General features: G+C 37.4%; 1 protein-coding gene across 2 annotated transcripts in view; it reads left to right on the plus strand.

The window, feature by feature from the left end:
- The window catches only part of LOC115211976 (CD151 antigen), a 56011-nt gene that overhangs the window by 15196 nt on the left and 19378 nt on the right, over nucleotides 1–21437 (plus strand). Inside the window, exons 1-3 of one of the 2 annotated variants that reach the window (XM_036503009.1) lie at nucleotides 659–663; nucleotides 15825–15890; nucleotides 19700–19891. In XM_036503009.1, coding sequence (XP_036358902.1) covers nucleotides 15837–15890; nucleotides 19700–19891 — 246 coding nt within the window. In that variant the 5' untranslated portion in view covers nucleotides 659–663; nucleotides 15825–15836. Of the gene's footprint in view, nucleotides 1–658; nucleotides 664–15824; nucleotides 15891–19699; nucleotides 19892–21437 lie in introns of those variants that run through there. The other variant, XM_029780750.2, reaches the window with a different exon arrangement.

Consider the following 21437-nt stretch of genomic DNA (forward strand, 5'->3'; position numbering starts at 1 on the left):
TCTCTTATCTCTTACACTATTTCAGTATCTCTTATTATAATCTATTAATAAAAGGTAGCATGTGTGTGTGTGTACATGAATGTAATTTATGTACGTCCACGAATTAGCACGCATGTCGCTCCAATTTTAGGAGGACATTTGTCACGATCATGGCTGTGCTTTTGTCAACTTAATTTCCCCGAGGCACCAGCAGATAGCGGTAAAAATCGATTTTCGACCATAACTTTTACCAATTTTGAAAGTCTGTGAAATCTGTATATTTGCTAGCATGAGTTAAGTCTCCTTTTTGGAATGGCGAACAATATTGTGTGTGTGTGTGTGTGAGGGAGAGAGTGACAGCGTACATTTTAAAAATTTATTTTTCTTTGCATTTTTTGAGTGGGTGATTGACTGAGAGAGAGAGAGAGATAGCGTAATGCCCCCCCCTCTCTGTGTCAAACACTAAAAAAAGATGCGAGAAAAAGTAAATAAACAAAATTTACGCTATGTATCTCTCTCTCACACACTTTCCCTCTCTCCCTCTCACACAGCAACACACTTTGTCACACACACACACACACACACACACACACACACACACACACACACACACACACACTCTATCTATATCTCTCTCAGTCAATCACTCAAAAAAGATGCGAGGAAAAATAAATTTAAAAAAATGTACGCTGTCACTCTTTCCCTCACACACATACACACACACAGACATCAACACACACCTTATCTCTCTCTCTCTCTCTTTCTCACATACACACACTTTCTATCTCGCACCCCACCATCAATATATACACACGTCCCTTTCATTTTCTCTCTCTTTCACTTTATGCTGACATCAAACGAAATGTACACTTCCTGTTAAAAAAAAAAACAAATAAAAATATTTTACGGAATTTAACGAACGTTGTACCTTAACAGCTGATAGATCATTGACAACTCTGTGACTCAAAACAAAGGATAGCCCTCGCTGAAACTTATCGCCTGCCATAAAATCTTCGATGATATAATGATATCAGAAATAAATCACTGCTTTAATCCCCACTCAGAAAAACCTACCATCCAATGAGTGGAACACCTGAAACGGCACGTTTTCACTTAAAACAACAACTCAAATGGGATAAAGAGTACACGCATGACAACAACAATAACACCAAGTGTGTGTGTGTGTGTGTGTGTGTAGACTTACAATATATCCTATTAAGAAAATTTTACGCAATCATTCAGTAAAACTCAAATAAATTAAAGAGTACACGCTTTATCCACCTAAACAGTGCAACGGGACCCTCTTGGTAGTCAAGTCCCTGAGGCCACCATTGTTACGGGATCTGGGAGTAGGGAAATGTTTGACGTCAGTGTAACTTAGTTCGGTTTGAAACAAAGCGCTTGATTAGGTTAATAATCCTAACTCAATCCCGGGCAACGCCGGGCTATACTGCTAGCTACGTCTATTGTAATGTGAGATAATACTTTCAGTTTGAAAGAAGTCTGTCCTATATATATATATATATATATATATTATTCCTTATGCATTCCAAAACCTAGTTGCATATTTTGATGTATGAGGTATCAAAAGATTCAGTACTATTTCAGGTACAAATTAAACTTAATTTCCATTCACATATTTGCATTTCGAACATTTAAAATTATAATCTTTTCCATAAATCAACGATCGTAAACATTTTATACGATGACGTCACATTTTCTATATGTGTGTGTACCTTAAAAGACATCTATCAACACGACACACACCTTTACTCACTCTATCTCTCTTTTTCAATCTCTTTCTCTCTCTCACGCACAACCGTACTCACGCACGCACACACACACACGCGCGCGCGCGTCCATTTCATATAGACGTACATACATCTTTCACTTTCTTTCTCTGTCCTTTTCGCTTTGTCTTCTTTCAATTTCTGCTCTCTTCAAATAATTTTTTACGGAATGAGCGGGAGAAACACAGAAAAGACGTAATCTCTCCAGAAACAAGTATAAAGCAAGGAGGATTGTAGAAAACCGAAGGTGAGAGTCTGAACAGAGAAGTGAGATGAGATTTTCTCAAGATCAGCAAATGCATGTTGCAGCACTTAATGCTGGATCAGTAAATCAATGTTTTAATGATTAGACAGAGGTCCAGTAGAATAGCTCTCAGAAACAGACTACGTACAAATTCATTCTTCGCAACTTTTGAAACTGTTTTCAGATATGATCCATCCCATTCTTATAAAAATGATAACCCTGTCCAAATTGGTGTGCTAAACACAAATTGTCGTTTCTGCAGTGCTTTAAAATTTTCAAATGAAACAAATGGTATGTGCTGCTCAGGTGGTCAGGTAACATTGCCAGCACTACCAGCTCCTTCTCAACCTCTTATGGATCTTCTAGAAGGCACTTCCATCCAGTCAAAGGATTTTCTGAACAATATCAGGTAATACAACTCTGCATTTCAAATGACATCGTTTGGTGCATCTAAGAAGATAAACACGAGTTTACGCTGACGTCAAAGTTCTAGGGCAAGTCTGTCACCTCATTGGTTCCCTGCTGTCCAAAAATGAACAACCACAGATCCTCCAAATTTACTTTATGAGTGATGTAGGACAACAAACCCGAAGGAGGTGTTAAAATTTCAGATGATGGGTCGTGTTAGACACAGCTCTGACTGCTGCAAATGAGAGTATATCCACTGACATCTTTTCTGTGCGTTCAAAAATCACATAACCCCCACCTCCAATTTTCCATCACAGGTTAGGGCCTGAAATACCCCAAACGGATGCATAGCATGCTGCTTAGTCAAATTAGCCCAGCATTTACTCCACAAATGTTTTCTTGTCAATGCTGCACTTTCCCATATCACCTGCTTCACCATAACTGTAATATATTATATACAAACTATGCCATTTTAATCCCGAGCAACGCCGGGTATCTCTGTTAGTATAAATATAACCAACAATATTAACGTATATATTTATATATATACTGTTTTTACTGCAAATTTTTATGATTATTTACCCTAGGAAAGGCGACAAGCTGACAGAAAAATTAGCACGCTTAGCGGCATTTCATCGGTTTTTACGTTCTGAGTTCAAATTCCGTCGACGTCGACTGTGCCTTTCATCCTTTCAGATGAGTACCAGTTGTGCCGAGGTCGATGCGATCGACTTACTCTCCCCACTCAATTGCCAGGCCTTGAGCCTATAGAAGAAAGGAGTATTTACACCAAATTGTTCTGTTACTCCTGGAGTGATTGATAAAGGGAAATGCTGATAGAGGGGGGTGCGGCAGAAAGAAATAGAAATGCATCCTTTGTCGTTTTTCCATTTTCTTCAATTCCCTTTCCTCTTTATATTCTCCTTTTTGTCTTTTTCTCATTTTTATTCCCCCACTCCCTTTTCTCTACATCCTTTTTTAAAATTTGCGAGGTCACCCCTTTTCTTTTCCCATTCCTCTGGGGTTCTGTCCATCTGTATCTCAGTCTACATTTGCTCAATATTTACATATTATACCTTTTTGGAATCGGGATGATTCTGGTGTAAAGATTTCAAGTTACCCCCGTTTCAAGCTACCTCTCGTTAATCTGAAATCGATTTCAGATTACTACCGCGCTGTTCACATTAACCCCTCAAATGATTTTGCTAAAATAATAAATTCTGAGACAACTCCTGCTATTTTTATAACATTAAACACCGATTACATTCAAGATTGTAAACTAATCTTAAAATAAGACGATGATATTATATATTTTTAACACTTTTATGATGCGCTGAAAAGAACATGTCGAATTTCAGAGATTCTGTGTTTGCAATTTAAAAAAAAATAAAACCCTCTTTTTTTTTGTTAATGAGAAAGTAATTTGGATTATAGTACTTTTTTGCCATAGATATGTAGCAGATGGATGTTGTTTATAGTGGAGTGAGTTGACAGAATGTAACGATAAGAGATTGATTTGATGAACGATATGTGTTTTATATACAAACTGAAATTTATTTATACACTTTAACTTGGTAACGAAATGTATTTATATACATTAAAACATCACCGCAGTTTTTTTCGTTTTTTTTTTCTTAGTTTGGTGTTTGGGTATCTTGATTTTCGTATTTTGTTTTTCGTTTTTTACTTGCTAGTGGTTGCTCAATATATCGAATGAGGTTGGTAGCATTTACTTTCTTTCTTAGTACTTTACTGTTATTTGAAAGTTGATAGGTATTTTTGCCACAAACTTCTGCAACAGTGTAAGGACCTGTGCAGCGTTCCGTAAAATGTCCTCTCGAATTAGGTTTTTGAGCAGAACTATATTTCCAATACCAAACTGCTGTTGCTCGTGTTTTTTTTTTATCGAATTGTTCTTTTTGAACGGACTCAGCTATTCTAATATTGGAAGCAACTCGAGAAATCAAACTGTCCCGAATAACGTCAATTTTTCTGGATATAGGTTGATCATTTCTAAAATTGTCCCGATCTTTGGCAGTTGAGTTGTGCTGTAGTTCAGCTGGAAGTGAAAGCTTGCCTGTTGCATAAAATTTGAAACGGGGTAAAATGAGTCGAAGAATGTTTGGCTGTTCGATGCGCAAACAGAACTGCTGGTAAGCATTCAACCCAGTTACCGCGGTCCTCAAGGGATTTGATAAAAGCATCTTTTATAGTGCGATTCTATCGCTCGACGAGGCCATTTGCTCGAAGGCTTATGTGCTGCTGTGTTCCTGTCAGTTTATGTAGCTCTGCAGACACTCTGCTTACGAATTCTCTTGAATCATTTATCTGAATTTTTCAAAGAGAAACTTCCCCACACTTTCCGCTGTGTGATCTTTCAAAGGTCGAGCCTCAGGCCATTTGGAAAAGTATCCATTACAACAACAATGCAACAATAACCATAATCTGTTTTTGGCAAATTGGTGATATCGATTCCAATTTAGGCCATCGCTTCATTTGGTACAGGAACGGGATGAAGCTCACCAACATTAATTTTGTGAACAAGGTTCATTTTTGACACCGATCACTGGACAGGGAAAGGGAGAAAATGTGTTTATTCCAAGAATTCCAACAGACATACCCGTTAAATTCAAAAGACTTCAATTTCCAGTAAGAGTTAGTTTTGCAATGTCAAGGACAGTCACTGAAAATTGTTGAACCTCACCTCATACAGCAGTGCTTTTCCCGTGTTCAGCTCTATACTGGTTGTTCCAGAGAAGAAAATAGCAACAATCTCTTCATACTCACACCAAATGGTAAAGCTAAGAATATTGTTTATCCTGCTTCTTTACGGTGAGCTTCAAATATCACAGTGATACAAAATTCTCCAAATGTGATACTCTATGATATAAATCTGAGATGGTAGGATACCAATAAATGTTTTATTATTATTTCCCTCATAAGTTTTGGGCCGCAAGCCCAATTAGCCCTCCGCAGAAGCTACCTTAAAAGTCCGGCTTTGGAGCTAGTATACATATAAAATTTAGCGTCCACTTTCCCATGCTTGCATGAGTCGGACAGAGTTTATTGTGGCAGATTTTCTATGGCCAGATGCGTATCATGTTGCCAGTCCACACCTGTTTCCAAGCAAGGTAATATTTCCCGTAGACAATAATTTTCTCATAAATATTAGAAATGAATAACACAGCTTGTATGGCAGTAACAATTACTTAACGACTGTTACACGATGTCAAGACAAGGAGACACAAACATACACACACATACATACATATATGATAAATAGTGCCACACATTGGGAGTGAACCCAGAACCCTGTGGTCGGGAAGCAAAATTCTTACCACACCTCCACGCTTGTGCCCCCCACCCCGCCGCCCCAAGCAAACCCTTCTCTCTTACCTGCTTATCCTCACATCACCACCTCTGACACACGTTTGAGTAAACTTTACAAGAAACTTTAAAAGCCTTATCTGATGTTTGTGTTTGATAATGATTTTAACGAGGCCAAAGGTTGTGTTCATGAGAGGTGAGTGTATATGGTGAGTAATTGCTAGTACTAAAAACTTGCAAGGAGTGCAGTAGGAGTGATTGCCTCTCTTGGCAAATAAATTAATGGTCTTTGGGAAAGGCATGACTACCATAACGTCTCTTGCATTATCACACGTAAAGGAAACAAAATACTAAGTTTGATGTGTCAAAAGTAATTATCAATGAATGTTGTTTAACTCCACTCACTCGTAATCTGAATGTCTTCCGTGGCGAAGACATTCTAACCTTGATAGTCTTGATTTTTTTTTTGTACAAAAATAGTGGGATCTTTTCGGTTTGAACGGCAGTTTTTTCTAGCTGTGTCATATGAAATTGTCACCCATAATTATGACCCAAGAATCGATCTATTGCATTTCAATCTCTTTTAGGTTAGAGTTAGTTAGGGGTGGGGGTGGGGAGAAGGGTATCTTTTTTTCTTCATAAATGCAAATAAACCCAATCTGTTTCTTAAACGAGGGACATATTCATACGGCACAATGTTTTTTTTTTACCTCAATGGACGTCAGTGATTGGTTGAAATTTCAGAAATTGAAGAAAATAAACAACAAATATCTTACAAACTATGAAATTTTCTCAATAAAGCCAAGAGAAAAAGATGTTTTATAAACACATTCTACCAGTATACGAAGTTTAAAATTTTTTAGTTACCTAAAAATTATGATAAAAACTGCCGTTCAAACCGAAAAGATCCAAATAGTGTATTTAGGGGCACATTATCTAACATGTTCTTTGCCTTTTGAATACGGTTGTAATTTGAGGGAGATTTGGTTGCCGTTTCTAGCAATTTGGTTAACCATGTTGGCAGGAAGTTGAATATTGTACTCAATGTCAGGTAGCGAATTGGTAGAATCATTCGAGGGTCGCGTAGAATGTTTTGAGGTATTTGTTTTGGCTCTCCACTTTCTGATTTCAAATCCCACCAAGGCCAACTTTGTCTTTCAACCTGCAGATTCGATACAGTATCTGCAGGGTCTCCAAGAGGAATTTGGGAAGTGGAACAAGACTGCTTTCGTCTTCTCTTATCAGAATTAGAGAATTTCAAAAGTCAAGATGGTTGTGAGTTGTGTTTGTTTTATTTTAAGGGGTCCATTCCATCTCCATAAGTCTCTGTGGGCCAACGCACCCGCTGAACTCCGCCTCATCTAGGCTCTAGTACTGTCAAGTACAGGGTACCAATTCTCTCTCTCTCTCTGAATCGGCCTCGTTGAAGGGTCCGGGAAAGGTGCGCTGACATAGCGGTCCCGCCAATCTATAGAAACACGTATGAAAGTGTTGAGAATATGATAATGAGAGCTAATGAACGGCTTCAAATCCTGCATCTGCATTATTTCTACACAACTTTCACGTTTTTCTTTCGGACCAAGGAAACCTATGCGGTCGTTCGACCTACTAAACATATCAGCTAAATGTTCTACAAGTTACACTCTACCGTCTCAAAAAAAAAAAAAAAGAAAAAAGAAAAAGTCTCATATTTTGCAATACTAGAGTAAAGATATGATGGTCATGCTTGGAATGCCATTGATCAGTAAGGTTTGATGGATTAGGACTGACGTGGTTGCTAGATAACTGCTGCTACTAGAGCTACATTTTTTTTTATCAACCTAGCCACATTGTAACATCCATTCTCTTCACATGCCATCCTCTCTGACATATATCAATCAACCTGTATAAGCTTCCAATAAACACCTGTTCTAGTTTTTTTTCCTTACCTGTCATGTACGAAAATGCGGAACCGGGCGCAAAAATCATGTTAGTAGTTAATTACCTGTCTCCCTAAATCTCATGTCTGTCCCCACGTTTAGTTTAGCACAAAATCACTCCCTAAATCTGTCGATCCCTACATTTGGCTTAGCACAAAATCAGCCATGTTATGCGATTAAGTTGGTTGGTTTGATCGTCCCCGAGTTGTAAGGAGAAGAAAAACAAAATTACCAAAGGAAAAACAAAAATTGAGAAGATTTAACTACTCATGAAATGAAAAAATTGAACATTTTTTATTTCGTAATTCGGGTCATTAAGATCTATATTATAGATTTTCTTCTATGTTATGTGTGAGTGCGTATGAGAGAGGGAGAGAGCAATTGAGAAACAGTTTATCTAATAACGAAAGCCATAACAGCGTGTGTGTGTGTGTGTGAGAGAGAGAGAGAGAGAGAGAGAGAGAGAGAGAGAGAGAGAGAGATCTAATACAAAATATTGAAATTATTCTTTGGAGCAAAGAGTTGGTCCCTAAATATCAAATTCTTTTGTCTCATGGAGTTCGAACTGATTTAAATTTACGATCTTTGCTGCATGATTTTGTCGTCTCTCAGGTCACCACTAATTCCCGTAACCTCTTTTTTTTTTTATCTAATTTTAATGTCCTACATTCAAAGGACGGTTATAACTACCGTTTAGCGTCCACAACGACCTTGCCTATTTCCTTATAACTTTCTTAGTGTTTTTTTTTGTTTTTTTTTATGACAGAAGGCTATATGTTTGAGGCGAGTAATTAAATCGATCCCAGTAAATGATTGTTACTTTATTTTATCGACTCGGGAAGGATGAAAAAACAAAGTGAGATGTAAACTCAGAAGAAAAAATATCCTGAAAATTACCAAAAGCACTTTCGGCTGACTATCTTAATAATATATTGGATTGGCAACCAAGTTCCCGCCATTTTTTTTAAATTTTGGAATTTATTGCGTTTTTAAATTTTGGAATCTATTTTTCTCGAGAATTCTATTTTTAATCATTTTGGAATATATATATATATATATATATATATATATATATATATATATATATATATATATATATATATATATTTTTTTTTTTTTTTTTCTAGTTAATTTTAGTTTTTCAGATCATTAAAATGCAATGTCAAGTTAAGAAAAACAACCATTTTGGACACCTCCTTCTTTTTTGCTTTTAATCAAGGTTCTAAGGCTGCAAAAAATGTTCGCGACATTTGTGCTATGTATGGAGAGAGTGCCATAGCTAAAAGAACCGCTCGTGATTGGTATGCCAAGTTCAAAAATGGAAATTTTGACCTCAAAGACGCATCTCGTTCTGACCGTCCAGTTGAGTTCGATGAAGAGCGATTAAGCCAATTTTTGCCCGAAAATTCTTGTGAAACGACAAGGGAACTGGAAAAGAAAATGGAATGCTCCTACACTGGTATAGAGAAGCATCCACATTCGATGGGAAAGGTTCAGAAGTGTGGAGCATGGGTTCCGCATGCTTTAAGTAACAACAACAAAAATCAACGAGCCACAATCTCCGCTGGTTTGCTTGCTCGTCACCGCTCAACTCATGGAGACAAGCAACGATTTCTTTACCGAATCGTTACTCGCGTCGAAAAATGGTGACTGTACATCAATATGAAGTAGCGTAAGGAATGGCTTAGCTCTGGTAAACAAGCGACACCGCGTGTGAAACAAGATCTTCCGCGTAAAACGATGTTGTGCGTATGGTGGGACTGGGAAGGGATTATCCATTACGAATTGAAGAAAAAAACAACAAATATCTTACAAACTATAGAATTTTCTCAATAAAGCCAAGAGAAAAAGATGTTGGATCTTTTCCTTTTGAACGGCAGACAATTTCTAGTTTACTAAGCACTTTAAAACTTCGTATACTGGTAGAATGTGTCAAAATAAAACATTTTTTTCTCTTGGCTTTCTTGAGAAAATTGTAATTTGTTTGTTTAACGTAGTTTAATTTTTCGAATTTTGAGCTAAAATCATTTGCTGCGTCTAAAACTGAGACAACATCCTGTCACAAACCCTCAATCTAACCCTAACCCTAAATTTTTTTCTTAATTGTTAAATTAATTTAATTGTTACGCGTGTAAAAAAAACCGAAAACAATGGAAAATAATTTAAACAATTAACAATTTCCGTATATGTACGGAAAGTGTGTGTATAAAATTATAGAATTATTTTGTTTGTTAATTGTTTAAATTATTTTCCATTGCTTTCGTTTTTTTTTACACGCATAACAATTAAGAAAAAAAAAGTTAGGGTTAGGTTGAGGGTTTGTGACAGGATGTTGTCTCAGTTTTAGACGCAGCAAATGATTTTAGCTCACTAGAGGCGATTCATTGGTTAAAATTGCCGAAATGCTCGAAATTTCAGACGAAATATCTTACAAACTATAGAATTTTCTCAATAAAACCAAGAGAAAATGATGTTTTATAAACACATTCTACCAGTATATGAAGTTTAAAACTTTTTAGTTACCTAGAAATTATGTTACAAAGTGCCTTTCAAAAGGAAAAGATCCAAGATGTTTTATAAACACATTCTACCAGTATACGAAGTTTAAAACTTTTTAGTTACCTAGAAATTATGTAAAAACTGCCGTTCAAACCGAAAAGATCCAAAACAAAAATTAAAAATTAAAAAATTCCCGTCAAAATGGGATAAATCCAACTTACGTGGGTATCCTGATTCTATACCCCGCCTTGATCAAAAATGGCCCTTTTATTTTATCCAAATTTATTTTATCAGTGCGATTTGAACGCAAAACAAAATAAGTCAGGACAAATACCATAAGATATTATGCCAACATTCAACAATTCTGCTAATCTATCGCCTGTCATGTATTTTAAATGTCACCAATTTTGACAGACTCTTGACTTCATTATACACTAGACAATATTTTACCTGTCTGTGTTAAATGATTGTGTTAGACCAAATCTAAGATACTGTATGTGACTAGTTATATGTATTTGTCTGCTTTAGTGTGTTTACTTACTATCGTCTGTAATCAAGGTCAGATCATAAAACAACCTGGAACCTTTTTATGTGTCACATTCATTACCTATTTTTACCCCGGCAATATTTGAAATTCTTTCTAAAGGCATTTATTTTTGTATACTTCCACTTTATTTATCATCATTATTATCATCATCGTCTTTTAGCGTCAGCTTTCCATTCTGGCATAGGTTATACGGTTTGACTGAAACTGGAAAGCTGAACCAGGTTCCAATCTGATTTGGCATGGTTTCTACTGCTGGATGCCCTTCTTAACGCCAACTACTCCAAGAGTGTAAAGGGTGCTTTTATGTGCCACTTACATGACACTGGCATCGGCCATGACTCTGATTTCACTTGGCTTCACTGGTCTTCTCAAGCATGGAATATCACCAAAGATCTCAGTCGCTTGTCATTGCTTCTGTGACTGAGACCTTATATATTGTGCTTGAGAAGTTAGTTAGTTAGTTAATTTTTTGGCTCAAAAAGCAAAAAGCAAGGCCATGTAGGGGGACATGGAGTTATGTACAGGGTGGTGTTCATGTAAAGAGTTCAGGCCACTTGTGGTCAAGGGAGACTTTGAACTGAGCGGTCGTCGGCATCTTCACCATCTCGTCCGGCAGCTTATTCCACGGACCCGCAACCCGGACGGAGAAAGCTCCTCTCCTTCGAGAAGACCCGTGAAGTCATAGTCGTGACCAATGCCGGTGGCATGTAAATTTCTTCTGCCTTTTTAAATGCAAAGTCTTTCATCAGATCCTCACCATGATATCATGAACACTTCATAATTATATTTCTGATCATGTAAACTACTTTGAAAATTAGCAAGTTTAGAGTGAATCTCTTTTATGCTGTAAACCATTTACCGTTTCTGTAGTGATCGCCTTCCCTTGATGCATTAATCACATGCTTATTTTGCTTAATGGTTAATGCAGCATTGGTTGTAGTGATGGTGTTGTTGTGTGGTTGTTGTTGGTTGAATATTTGCTTTTAGCTGCAAATCAGATGTAACCGAGCAAACTTGAAATCAGGCATTCCAACCATAACCATCTTGTCTTTTTTCTTGTGTCCTTTCTTTATTGAGATACAAGAGTGTAATATAAGAGAGATTTGGCTGCTACTTTTAGCTTGTCAAACGACCAGATAAAGCCTCTCATTGTTGTTCTGATGGCACACAAGGAGCTGGTGGAGTGACAAGTTGCGATTCACAGAGCCATCTTAGTAGTGATACAATATCCTCTCTGTAAATGAGGATTGCTGCATTCTCAGACAAATGGTGAGGAATCCTATAAATATGCAGTTGTGGAAATGTGAACATGTTTTTCTGTCCATTGTCCAGTATTTTCGTGTATGTCCATAGATTTCGGTGGTCTTCACAGTAGAGGCAGGTAAGCTGGATTCCTCAGAGTGTGACAATATCTATTCCTCTGCAGTTATCATTGTTGATCTAAGTATCTCCTCTCAGTACAACGATTGATGTGAAGTGAGGCTAGTGGCATTGCAGCTAATTCTCTGTGGATGTGTTCTTAAATTTGTCTGGATAGATAATATACTTACGTGTTGTAGATGTGTGATCTGTTTGAAGGTGTTTTTATCATGTCATGACAGGAAGTGTAATGGTTGAATGTCCAGACAGTCTTTCATGTTTAATATTTTTCTTTCATTGTGTTAGTTTTGTGTAGTTGTGGACGGCGAGCTGGCAGAGACGTTAGCATGCCAGGCGAAATGCTTAGCGGTATTTCATCTGCCGTTTCGTTCTGAGTTCAAATTCCGCCGAGGTCGACTTGGCCTTTCATCCTTTCGAGGTCGATAAATTAAGTACCAGTTGAGCACTGGGGTCGATATAATCGACTTAATGCCTATGTCTGTCCTTATTTGCCCCTTCTGTGTTTAGCCCCTTGTGGGTAATAAAGAAATAGGTATTTCGTCTGCCGTTTCGTTCTGAGTTCAAATTCCGCCGAGGTCGACTTTGCCTTTCATCCTTTCGGGGTCGATAAAGTAAGTACCAGTTACGCACTGGGGTCGCTATAATCGACTTAATCCGTTTGTTTGTCCTTGTTTGTCTCCTCTGTGTTTAGCCCGTTGTGGGTAGTAAAGAAATAGGTCTTTGTGCAATCTGTTATGAATTGTAGTGCACAGTTTTGTGTTCCTTGTGGTTTGTTGTGGAGAGACTGTAAACCCAAGTACAACCAATGTGGTTCATAATGGATTTAATGTATTGCTTGTGTACCATTGATGTTGTTTCTGCTGCACAAACGTAGTGCCTCTGATTGCTTTATGTACGTTTGCATCGTGTTGCTGTGTTGTGGAAGAAGAGTTTCATGTGTCTCCTAGTATTTCTATCTTCTGTATGTGGCATGTTTATGTTGCTACATGTGATATCTTTTCTCTAATCTTTTACTTGTTTCAGTCATTTGACTGTGGCCATGCTGGAGCACCGCCTTTAGTCGAGCAAATCGACCCCCGGGACTTATTCTTTGTAAGCCTAGTACTTATTCTATCGGTCTCTTTTGCCGAACCGCTAAGTGACGGCGGCGTAAACACACCAGCATCGGTTGTCAAGCAATGCTTGAGGGACAAACACAGACACACAAACATATACACACACACTTATATATATACATATATACGACGGGCTTCTTTCAGTTTCCGTCTACCAAATCCACTCACAAGGCATTGGTCGGCCCGGGGCTATAGCAGAAGACACTTGCCCAAGATGCCACGCAGTGGGACTGAACCCGGAACCATGTGGTTGGTTAGCAAGCTACTTACCACACAGCCACTCCTGCGCTTATATCAATTTATTTGATATTCTCTGCTGTTACTGCTGTAAAGGGGACAGTACATTTGGTAGATGATGCTTTAAACCTGTTGCTGGGGAATCCATGTCAAGGTGATTTAAGTATGGTTGAAGTAGTTGTAAAGTAATGTCTGGAGAGTCATGGAAGGGAGTGAGTGTGATATCAGTATAAGGGGCTGTTTGTCTGGTGGCGTGGGAAGATCATGTAGGAATAGGCTGAAAGGAGTGAGTGAGAGGTCGAATCCCTGTGGTACTCCATTTGGGGAAATGCATGCCCTGGAAGTGTTCCTGTGCACCTTATTAGTTAGGCAGCCTGATAAGCTGGCCAGTGTGTGTTGAGGAAATATTGAGTATTTTTTGTATGAATGAATAGCAGAAAATGAAGTTAAAAATGTTGATAGCATATCTCTTTTACTCTTTTACTTGTTTCAGTCATTTGACTGCGGCCATGCTGGAGCACCGCCTTTAATCGAGCAACTCGACCCTGGGACTTATTCTTTTGTAAGCCCAGTACTTATTCTATCAGTCTCTTTTGCCGAACCGCTAAGTAACGGGGACGTAAACACACCAGCATCGGTTGTCAAGCAATGCGAGGGGGACAAACACAGACACTCAAACACACACATAGATATATATATACACATATACGACGGGCTTCTTTTCAGTTTCCGTCTACCAAATCCACTCACAAGGCTTTGGTCGGCCCGAGGCTATAGTAGAAGACACTTGCCCAAGGTGCCACGCAGTGGGACTGAACCCGGAACCATGTGGATGGTAAACAAGCTACTTACCACACAGCCACTCCTGAGAGGTTTTTTTTTTTTTTTGGTGGTGGTGATGAAGCCTTCATTTTCTGTGTTAGGTTTGTGAGCAGCATGTTGGTTGAGTGTAGTGGGTTAAATCCATGTTGTGTTTTGGAGAGTGGGATGTGTGGGTTAGTGAAGCCATGGACTAGCTTTTCTAGGATATGAAGAAGGTGATAGGTCTGTATGATGCTACTTAAGTTTTTGTTGGGCTTTAGGATTAAGATTTTCCCAGCTTCTAGATTCTGAGAATTTGACAAAATTGATAGAAGTAGTTACAGATCTTGGTGAATGCAGTAATTCCTCCATGCCCTAGGTCTTTTACATGTGTCCTTGTGATTTTTATTTAGCCTTAAGGCCTCTGAATTTTTAGGGTTCCCTACTGCATGTTGGTGACTGATGGAATGAAGGCATCAAAATCTTGTTCTAGACTGAAGGTACACTTCCTCTTTTTCTTTTCATGTTCCTTGTTTCTTTGTGTGTGGTTTTTGGCAGTTGATTTTTGAGAAATGTCTGCTAAGTGTTTGCTTAGTGTTGCTATATGTATTATTTGATATTGTTGTTGAGACATGGTGTGTGATGAGACTGTTGTTGATGATGATGATACTAACTGTTTCTTATATACTTTTTCACAGTTAGGGTCCAAGAAAACTGGCGGTAGTAACTTATATCAGCTTAAATTATACAGTAAGGTTGCAAGTTTGGATAAGTTTGTATGTCATGGGAAGAAGAGACATCATGTTTCCATGCTATCATTTTACCAGAAATGGAGAACTTTATTTTGGTTGTGGTGAAAGGACAGCACTGAAATGTTAGATTCCTCTTTTTCCCATAGGACTTAAACTTGCAAACTTATTTTGATTGAAAGCCTATTTCATAGAGAATGGTGTTTAAAAGAACTCGACCTCTTTTTGTTGATCTCATTGTAAAAAGTTTGATTGAAAATCATCTTTACAAAATAATCTGACCTCTTTCAATTAACATTTTGACAAATATTTTAGGAACAATTTAAAAGGAGGAATGACCTCACTGTGATTCTCCCCTAGGTTTATGATTATCTTAAGGGGTACACATGTTGGCTCAATGTTCAGCCATTTACATATTAATTTAAGAGTAACAGGTAATTCATTTGATTGAACGACTGAATCCTTATCAATGAAATCAATGCAGATTCACCTATTTACTATAGACCTTCTGAAACAACTGTGATCTTTATAATACTGTAGCAGTGTTTTTCCAAGAGTGTTCATTGGTATTCCTTAAGAAGTGTTGGTGTTCTCCCATTGAAGATATGTCGTTAATATTTAGTAAGAAATTTGACCTTGTGTTAGTTTGATTTTAATATTTTTTTTTTAAATGTAAGAATTTATAAAGTAGGAAAGATGATGGTTGTCATGTATGCATTTGATAAAACTTTCAAATTTCCTATCACCCAAACAAACTTTTTTGTAAATATCTAAATGTATTTCTTCTTTAAAGTTTGTACTTAACCTCATTTTCTTTTGTATTTGACAGAAAAATCTTACAATGGGCAAGAAAGGTTTAAAGTTCTTTCTTTTCATAGTGAACATACTGTTTTTTGTAAGTATTCCTTTTTATACTTGTTTTTTCAGTAAATTTATTTGACTAACCTTTTCTTTTTATTCTTTGAGAGTTTTTAGTTGATCATATCAAGTCCAGTACTTATTTTATCAACCTAATTCTTATTAACCTGCTAAGTTACATAAGTAAGCATAAACACACACACACACATGCACACACGCGCACACATGCACACACACACACACGTGCGTACGCATGTGTTTGTGTGTATGTGTTGTTCATTTGTTTTTATGTCTACTTTTCCCTGGTTTTAATGAAAACTTATTGAAACTAAAGAAAACCAAATATCAGGACTTGGTTGATGAGCAACTCCTCAAGGGGTAGCGTCTTATTGAAGTTGGCTGTTGTGACAGCTAGAATGGTGTGATATTTACTGCAGAAGCTTGGTTTGGAATTCAGACAATTGAAGAAAGTCTCCAAGTAGAATCATATCAGTTGAAACCAGCTCAAAGTGGCTATAGTTGAGGAGAGATTACAGGTGGAACCCTTTCACAGGTGAAGACTAATTCTGTCCTAACTGCCCCACTGAGCTAAAGGTTAGGGTTAGGGTTTTGAAGCACTAACAGACTCCAGACCCGCTGAATCCTGTCAAGATATCCAGTCATGTTAGCCTGGAAGAAGGACATTAAAAGATCATCATCATTTAATGTCCATTTTCCATGCTGGAATGGGTTGGATGGTTTGACAGAAATTGGCAAGTCAAAAGACTGCACCAAGCTTTGCTGTCTAGCATAGTTTCTATGGCTGGATGCCCTTCCTAATGCCAACCAGTTTACTGTGTATACTGGGTGCTTTTTATGTGGCACCGGCAGCAGTGAGGTCACCAAGTAATTTGCTAGCTAAGATCTCTGAACTGGTGAGAATGATGCTGAGGGACAGAAAAGGTGCCCTGCATTAGAAAGAAACATGGCTGTCCCAGATGGGGAGAAAGAGAGAGAGGAAGAGAAGATGATGATGTAACAAAGAGGGAGCAAAGGCCATTGCCCAAGTTACAGGCTGTATATAGTGAAGTGGATCAGAGATTGGAAGACAGTAGAAGACTTGATCAAGGTGCTGTGCAGTAGTTTTAGACATTGTTACAAAGCGTTTGTCTCAATCACACAGCCTTACTTGTGGCTATACCTCATGTTTAAACTATTTATTGCCATGAGATACAGTGTGTGAGTGGGTAGTGAGAGTTTCTTGAAGCAAAAAATAATTTTACTTATTTACTATTCTTGACTCTGTAAACTGGACTTTTTTTCTTGTTTTTGTTGTTTGGCTATAGTCATGCATGGAGACCATCAGGGGTATATCAATTACATTGCCTTCTCCATGTATGTACTTTGTATTTTATCATTCCAAGGTCAGTAAAGTGAACCTGGGTGAAATTTGAACTTTGAACATAAAGGGACATAACCAAATACCAGAGTATTTTATTGACTGCTCTTAATTCTGCCATTTGCTCGTTAAGTAGGAATATAATCTCATATTGTCTACCAAACACACATTTGTTATTTTAATCTTTAGATAACCTATTATCAGCTCTATTTCCTCAGAGGTAACCTATTATCAGCTCTATTTCCTCTAGGATTACTCATTTCCTGTCTACTCTCTTCTGGAACATTATATTATCAACTCTGCTTCCTCTAGGATATCATATTCTCACCTTGAGATGACATATATTCTTAATCTTGGAGAACCTAATCACAGTTTTATTACCTCTGGGATAACCTACTATCAGTTTTATTTCCCCTGGGATAATCCATTTTCGGTCTTATTTTCGCCTGGGATAACATGTTCTCAGCTTTATTTTCCCTCAGTCCTGTTCCTCTGGGCAAAGATGCCCAACACAAAGTATCATAGCATTCATTACGATTTCTCAGTTATATGTATAGTCTGCCTCAGCACATTAATCATCATCATTGTTCGACTGTGGTCGAGACAATGGAATTTACCATGCGACGCCAGACTTCACGGTCCATCATGGCATTACGGAGGTCCTGTTGCTGGATGCCTGTATCCCTGGAGATTACATCAGGGTAGGAGAGTGTGCGCCCTCTGGTATTGCGAGTAGATGGCTTCCAGAGGAGAAGAGTAGAAATTACCTCTTTTTCAGCTCTACAACAATGTCCAGCAAACTGGACTCTCCTACCTTTCACAAGAGATGACACAGGTGGTAGTTTCCCATATATTTGCATTTTGGTTGGATGGCGCTTCCACAAGAGATTTTGAGCTCAACCTTTGCAACCACACACTTTCCACCTTTGTCGCACATTAAAACCTACAGCTGTTAACTGGGTGGATAACGATGTATATTTTGTTATTTATGTTTATGTTTTGTAGTAGTTGTTTGTTTAGCTTTTGTTCATCTCTGACTGATCAGGTCTATCATCTGCTCATCTCTTATATTTTACTTGTTTCAGTTATTAGACTCTGGCCATCTGAGGCATTGCCTTGAGGAATTTTAGTTGAATGAATTGATTCCAGTACTTTTATCTAAGCTTGGTACTTATTCTGTTGGCCTATTTTGCCGAACTGCTAAGTTACGGGCATGTAAACACACCAACACCAGGTGTCAAGAAGTGGTGGGGGACAAACACAGCCACAAACATACACATAGATATATACATATACAATGGGATTCTTTCAGTTTTCATCTATCAAATCTATTCACAAGGCTTTGGTTTGCCCGTGGCTATAGTAGAAGACACTTGCTCAAGGTGCTATGCAGTGCGACTGAACCTGGAACCATGTGGTTGGGAAGCAAACTTCTTACCACACAGCCACTCCAGCACCTGTCATGTATATCAATTTTGAAAAATTATAGAGAATGTGAAGTAATTTAGTTATACATTTAATTTTTCCATCTATTGGCATATTTAAGCTGCTGTTTTTCACATAAAAGGCTGCTCTTACATAAAATTATGGTAGCTGGTTTTACTTTAAATATGAATGCTTTGAAACCAGTGGTGTTTTGTAACAAAGAATCAGGTTATCTGTGGTACATTGGTATTGAAAGGGTTAATATATTTGGCTAAATAACACACATACACACACACACACACACACACAGCAAACAAAGAGAAAATGTTTATATTTTGCCACTAAAAAAGAAGTCTTCAAACTTTGCTACAATAAATTAAATATTTTGTTAGCTGTATGATTAGGAGGTAAAATTTAAGAACCTCAAGTCAGGAATTAAAATCTTGTTGTTGGTGTATTTCCATACCATAAATCACTTGTTGAGTATATAGGCATGTTTGCTCTCTGCACTTTGCTTCTTTTCTACCACAATTTGGAATCAACCAAAGCCTCATGAGTGAAATTTGGTAGATGGAAACTGTGTAGAAGCCCATCAGAGGGACATTTCAGTTTTTGGGTGGTAGATTTAACCCAGTTATAGAAAACTTGTAGCCCATGGGATTTTCTGAAAGGTATGCCTAATGAAAATTTACCTTGAATTTTTTTTTTAGTATTACACTCTGCTTAATGATGAACCATCTCCCATGTGGCCTACTTCACAAAAACGGTTTCCCATGCCTGATTTAACCCATTACCCAGTTTAATACCTAAATGTAGTCCTTGGGCATCTCTTTTCTTCTCTTACTGTCATCAGTCTCAGAAGTGCTGGAAGGGATCATAAACACATATCTAAGCTTACTTTCCATGTCTGCTCATCTCGCTTTCTCTCCGCATTCATCCTTTCCATTCTGCTTCTCCAGTCTCTCTTTCTGTACATTTCTTCATATTATCTTTATATCTTATGATTTATTTATGTTTTACTTTTTTTTTTAATAATTTTCCAGATTGCGGGTTTGGTGACATTTGCAATTGGAGTATGGACTGCTACGGACAGAATCTTCATGTCAGATATCATTGGTTCTAACCTCTATTCATCAGCATCATATATGATGATCATATCTGGTATTGTCATCACTTTGGTATCGATTTTAGGATGTGTCACTTCCTGGAGAGAAATGCGATTTGGTGTCCTTATAGTAAGTCAGTTACTTCCTTTTCACTTTTTATCCCCCTCATGCATGTTTGTGTGCGCATGTGTCTCTATAAAATGTGTTTGGAGAGACAAGACTATGCTTTAGTGCAGACAACTTTATCTTGGAAGGTAATAACTTGTGAGTAAGAATTGATACAATGATCATCAGCCAAATACTCAACCCCATCAAGGTTTCTGTCATTTAGGTATTGTACATCTCCATTTGCATGTACATGCCAGGCAGAAAGAAATAAACAGTACTTGCATTTAGCATACTGTGGGAAAAAGAAACTGTCTTATGACAATAATGTACAAAAAACTTGTACATTATTTTCATTTGCTTTCTAAAAAGTCATTTTTTTAACCCTTTCGTTACTGTATTTATTTTGAGATGCTCTGTGTTTCTTTCAATTACTTTAAATATAACAAAGATTTTAGTAAAATAACTTAGTTATCATTCAGCTAGTGTCAGGAACATAAATTGTGACTCAGGTTTGGTGAAAGATTTTAATTCAGAACTTATGAAAACAAGACATTTGTACTCAGAGCTAGAGCCAGTTTCAGCTGGGTTGGTAATGAAAGGGTTAAACTACTGGTATATTATTTTTATAAAATGTATAGGAAATATAAAGTAGGAATAATGTAGAAATATATATAGCTAAAAAATTTGAATAATCTATAATATTCACACCCTCTGTTTTTTTTTTTTTTTGCCTAATTGTAAACAAAAAATGTATTTTAGCCAATTTTGTTCCTTCTTTACTGTATTATTAAAAAACAAAAAAAATTGAAGATTTTTTTACCTATTTTGTTTTCTGTATCTTGAAGAAACAAAACAAAGTAATCTTTACATTTTAGTTTTATTGGTAGTGCAGTAATGGTTGATTTGTTGCATGATTTTGCAGCTTTGGTAGTATACCAGGGTTAATTCAATATCTACAGATATCAGTTATTTTTATTTTTTAATCAATGGTTTACTTTGGAGGAAGGAGTGATGTTCATGGCTTTCAAAAGCTTTTTGAGACCCATGAAATCATGGTTAATTTTCTTCTTGTACGCAAGTTAGCAACTGAAGAATGAAGAAAAAATGTATGCTAGGATGAAATTATAGGGGGTCAGTGTTCTATTGAAGGAGGGTTGGGCATCAGAGCTAGTTTGGTGGGTTGGATACAACATAGGAAATGAGAGAAAGAGAGATGAGAGAGTTAAAAGTGACAGAGCAACATGTCATACCAATTAGTTGAATGGCCTTTCTTTGGACACAACCTAACATATTTGTATTATGTAGCTGCAGTTCTGTCCCAGATGTTGGTGTAGTACCCCATTGTGGGTTTTACCTGAGCTTAGTAGAGAGTCAGTAATTATTGGGAGTTGAAGAGTCTTTGTGATGCTGTTTTGGTTATGCCGAAAATGTATGTTAACCTGGAGCATTCCTTAGTAAATGTGAAACACTATCCAGATCAACCTTATTAGTCTGAGACAACTTACAAGACCCATGGCCACATGGGTCTTGCAGGTTGTCTCAGACTAGATTCTTCAGATTTGAGGAG

This window comes from Octopus sinensis, linkage group LG5 (genome assembly GCF_006345805.1).
Source record: "Octopus sinensis linkage group LG5, ASM634580v1, whole genome shotgun sequence".
In the NCBI taxonomy this organism is placed as follows: domain Eukaryota; kingdom Metazoa; phylum Mollusca; class Cephalopoda; order Octopoda; family Octopodidae; genus Octopus; species Octopus sinensis.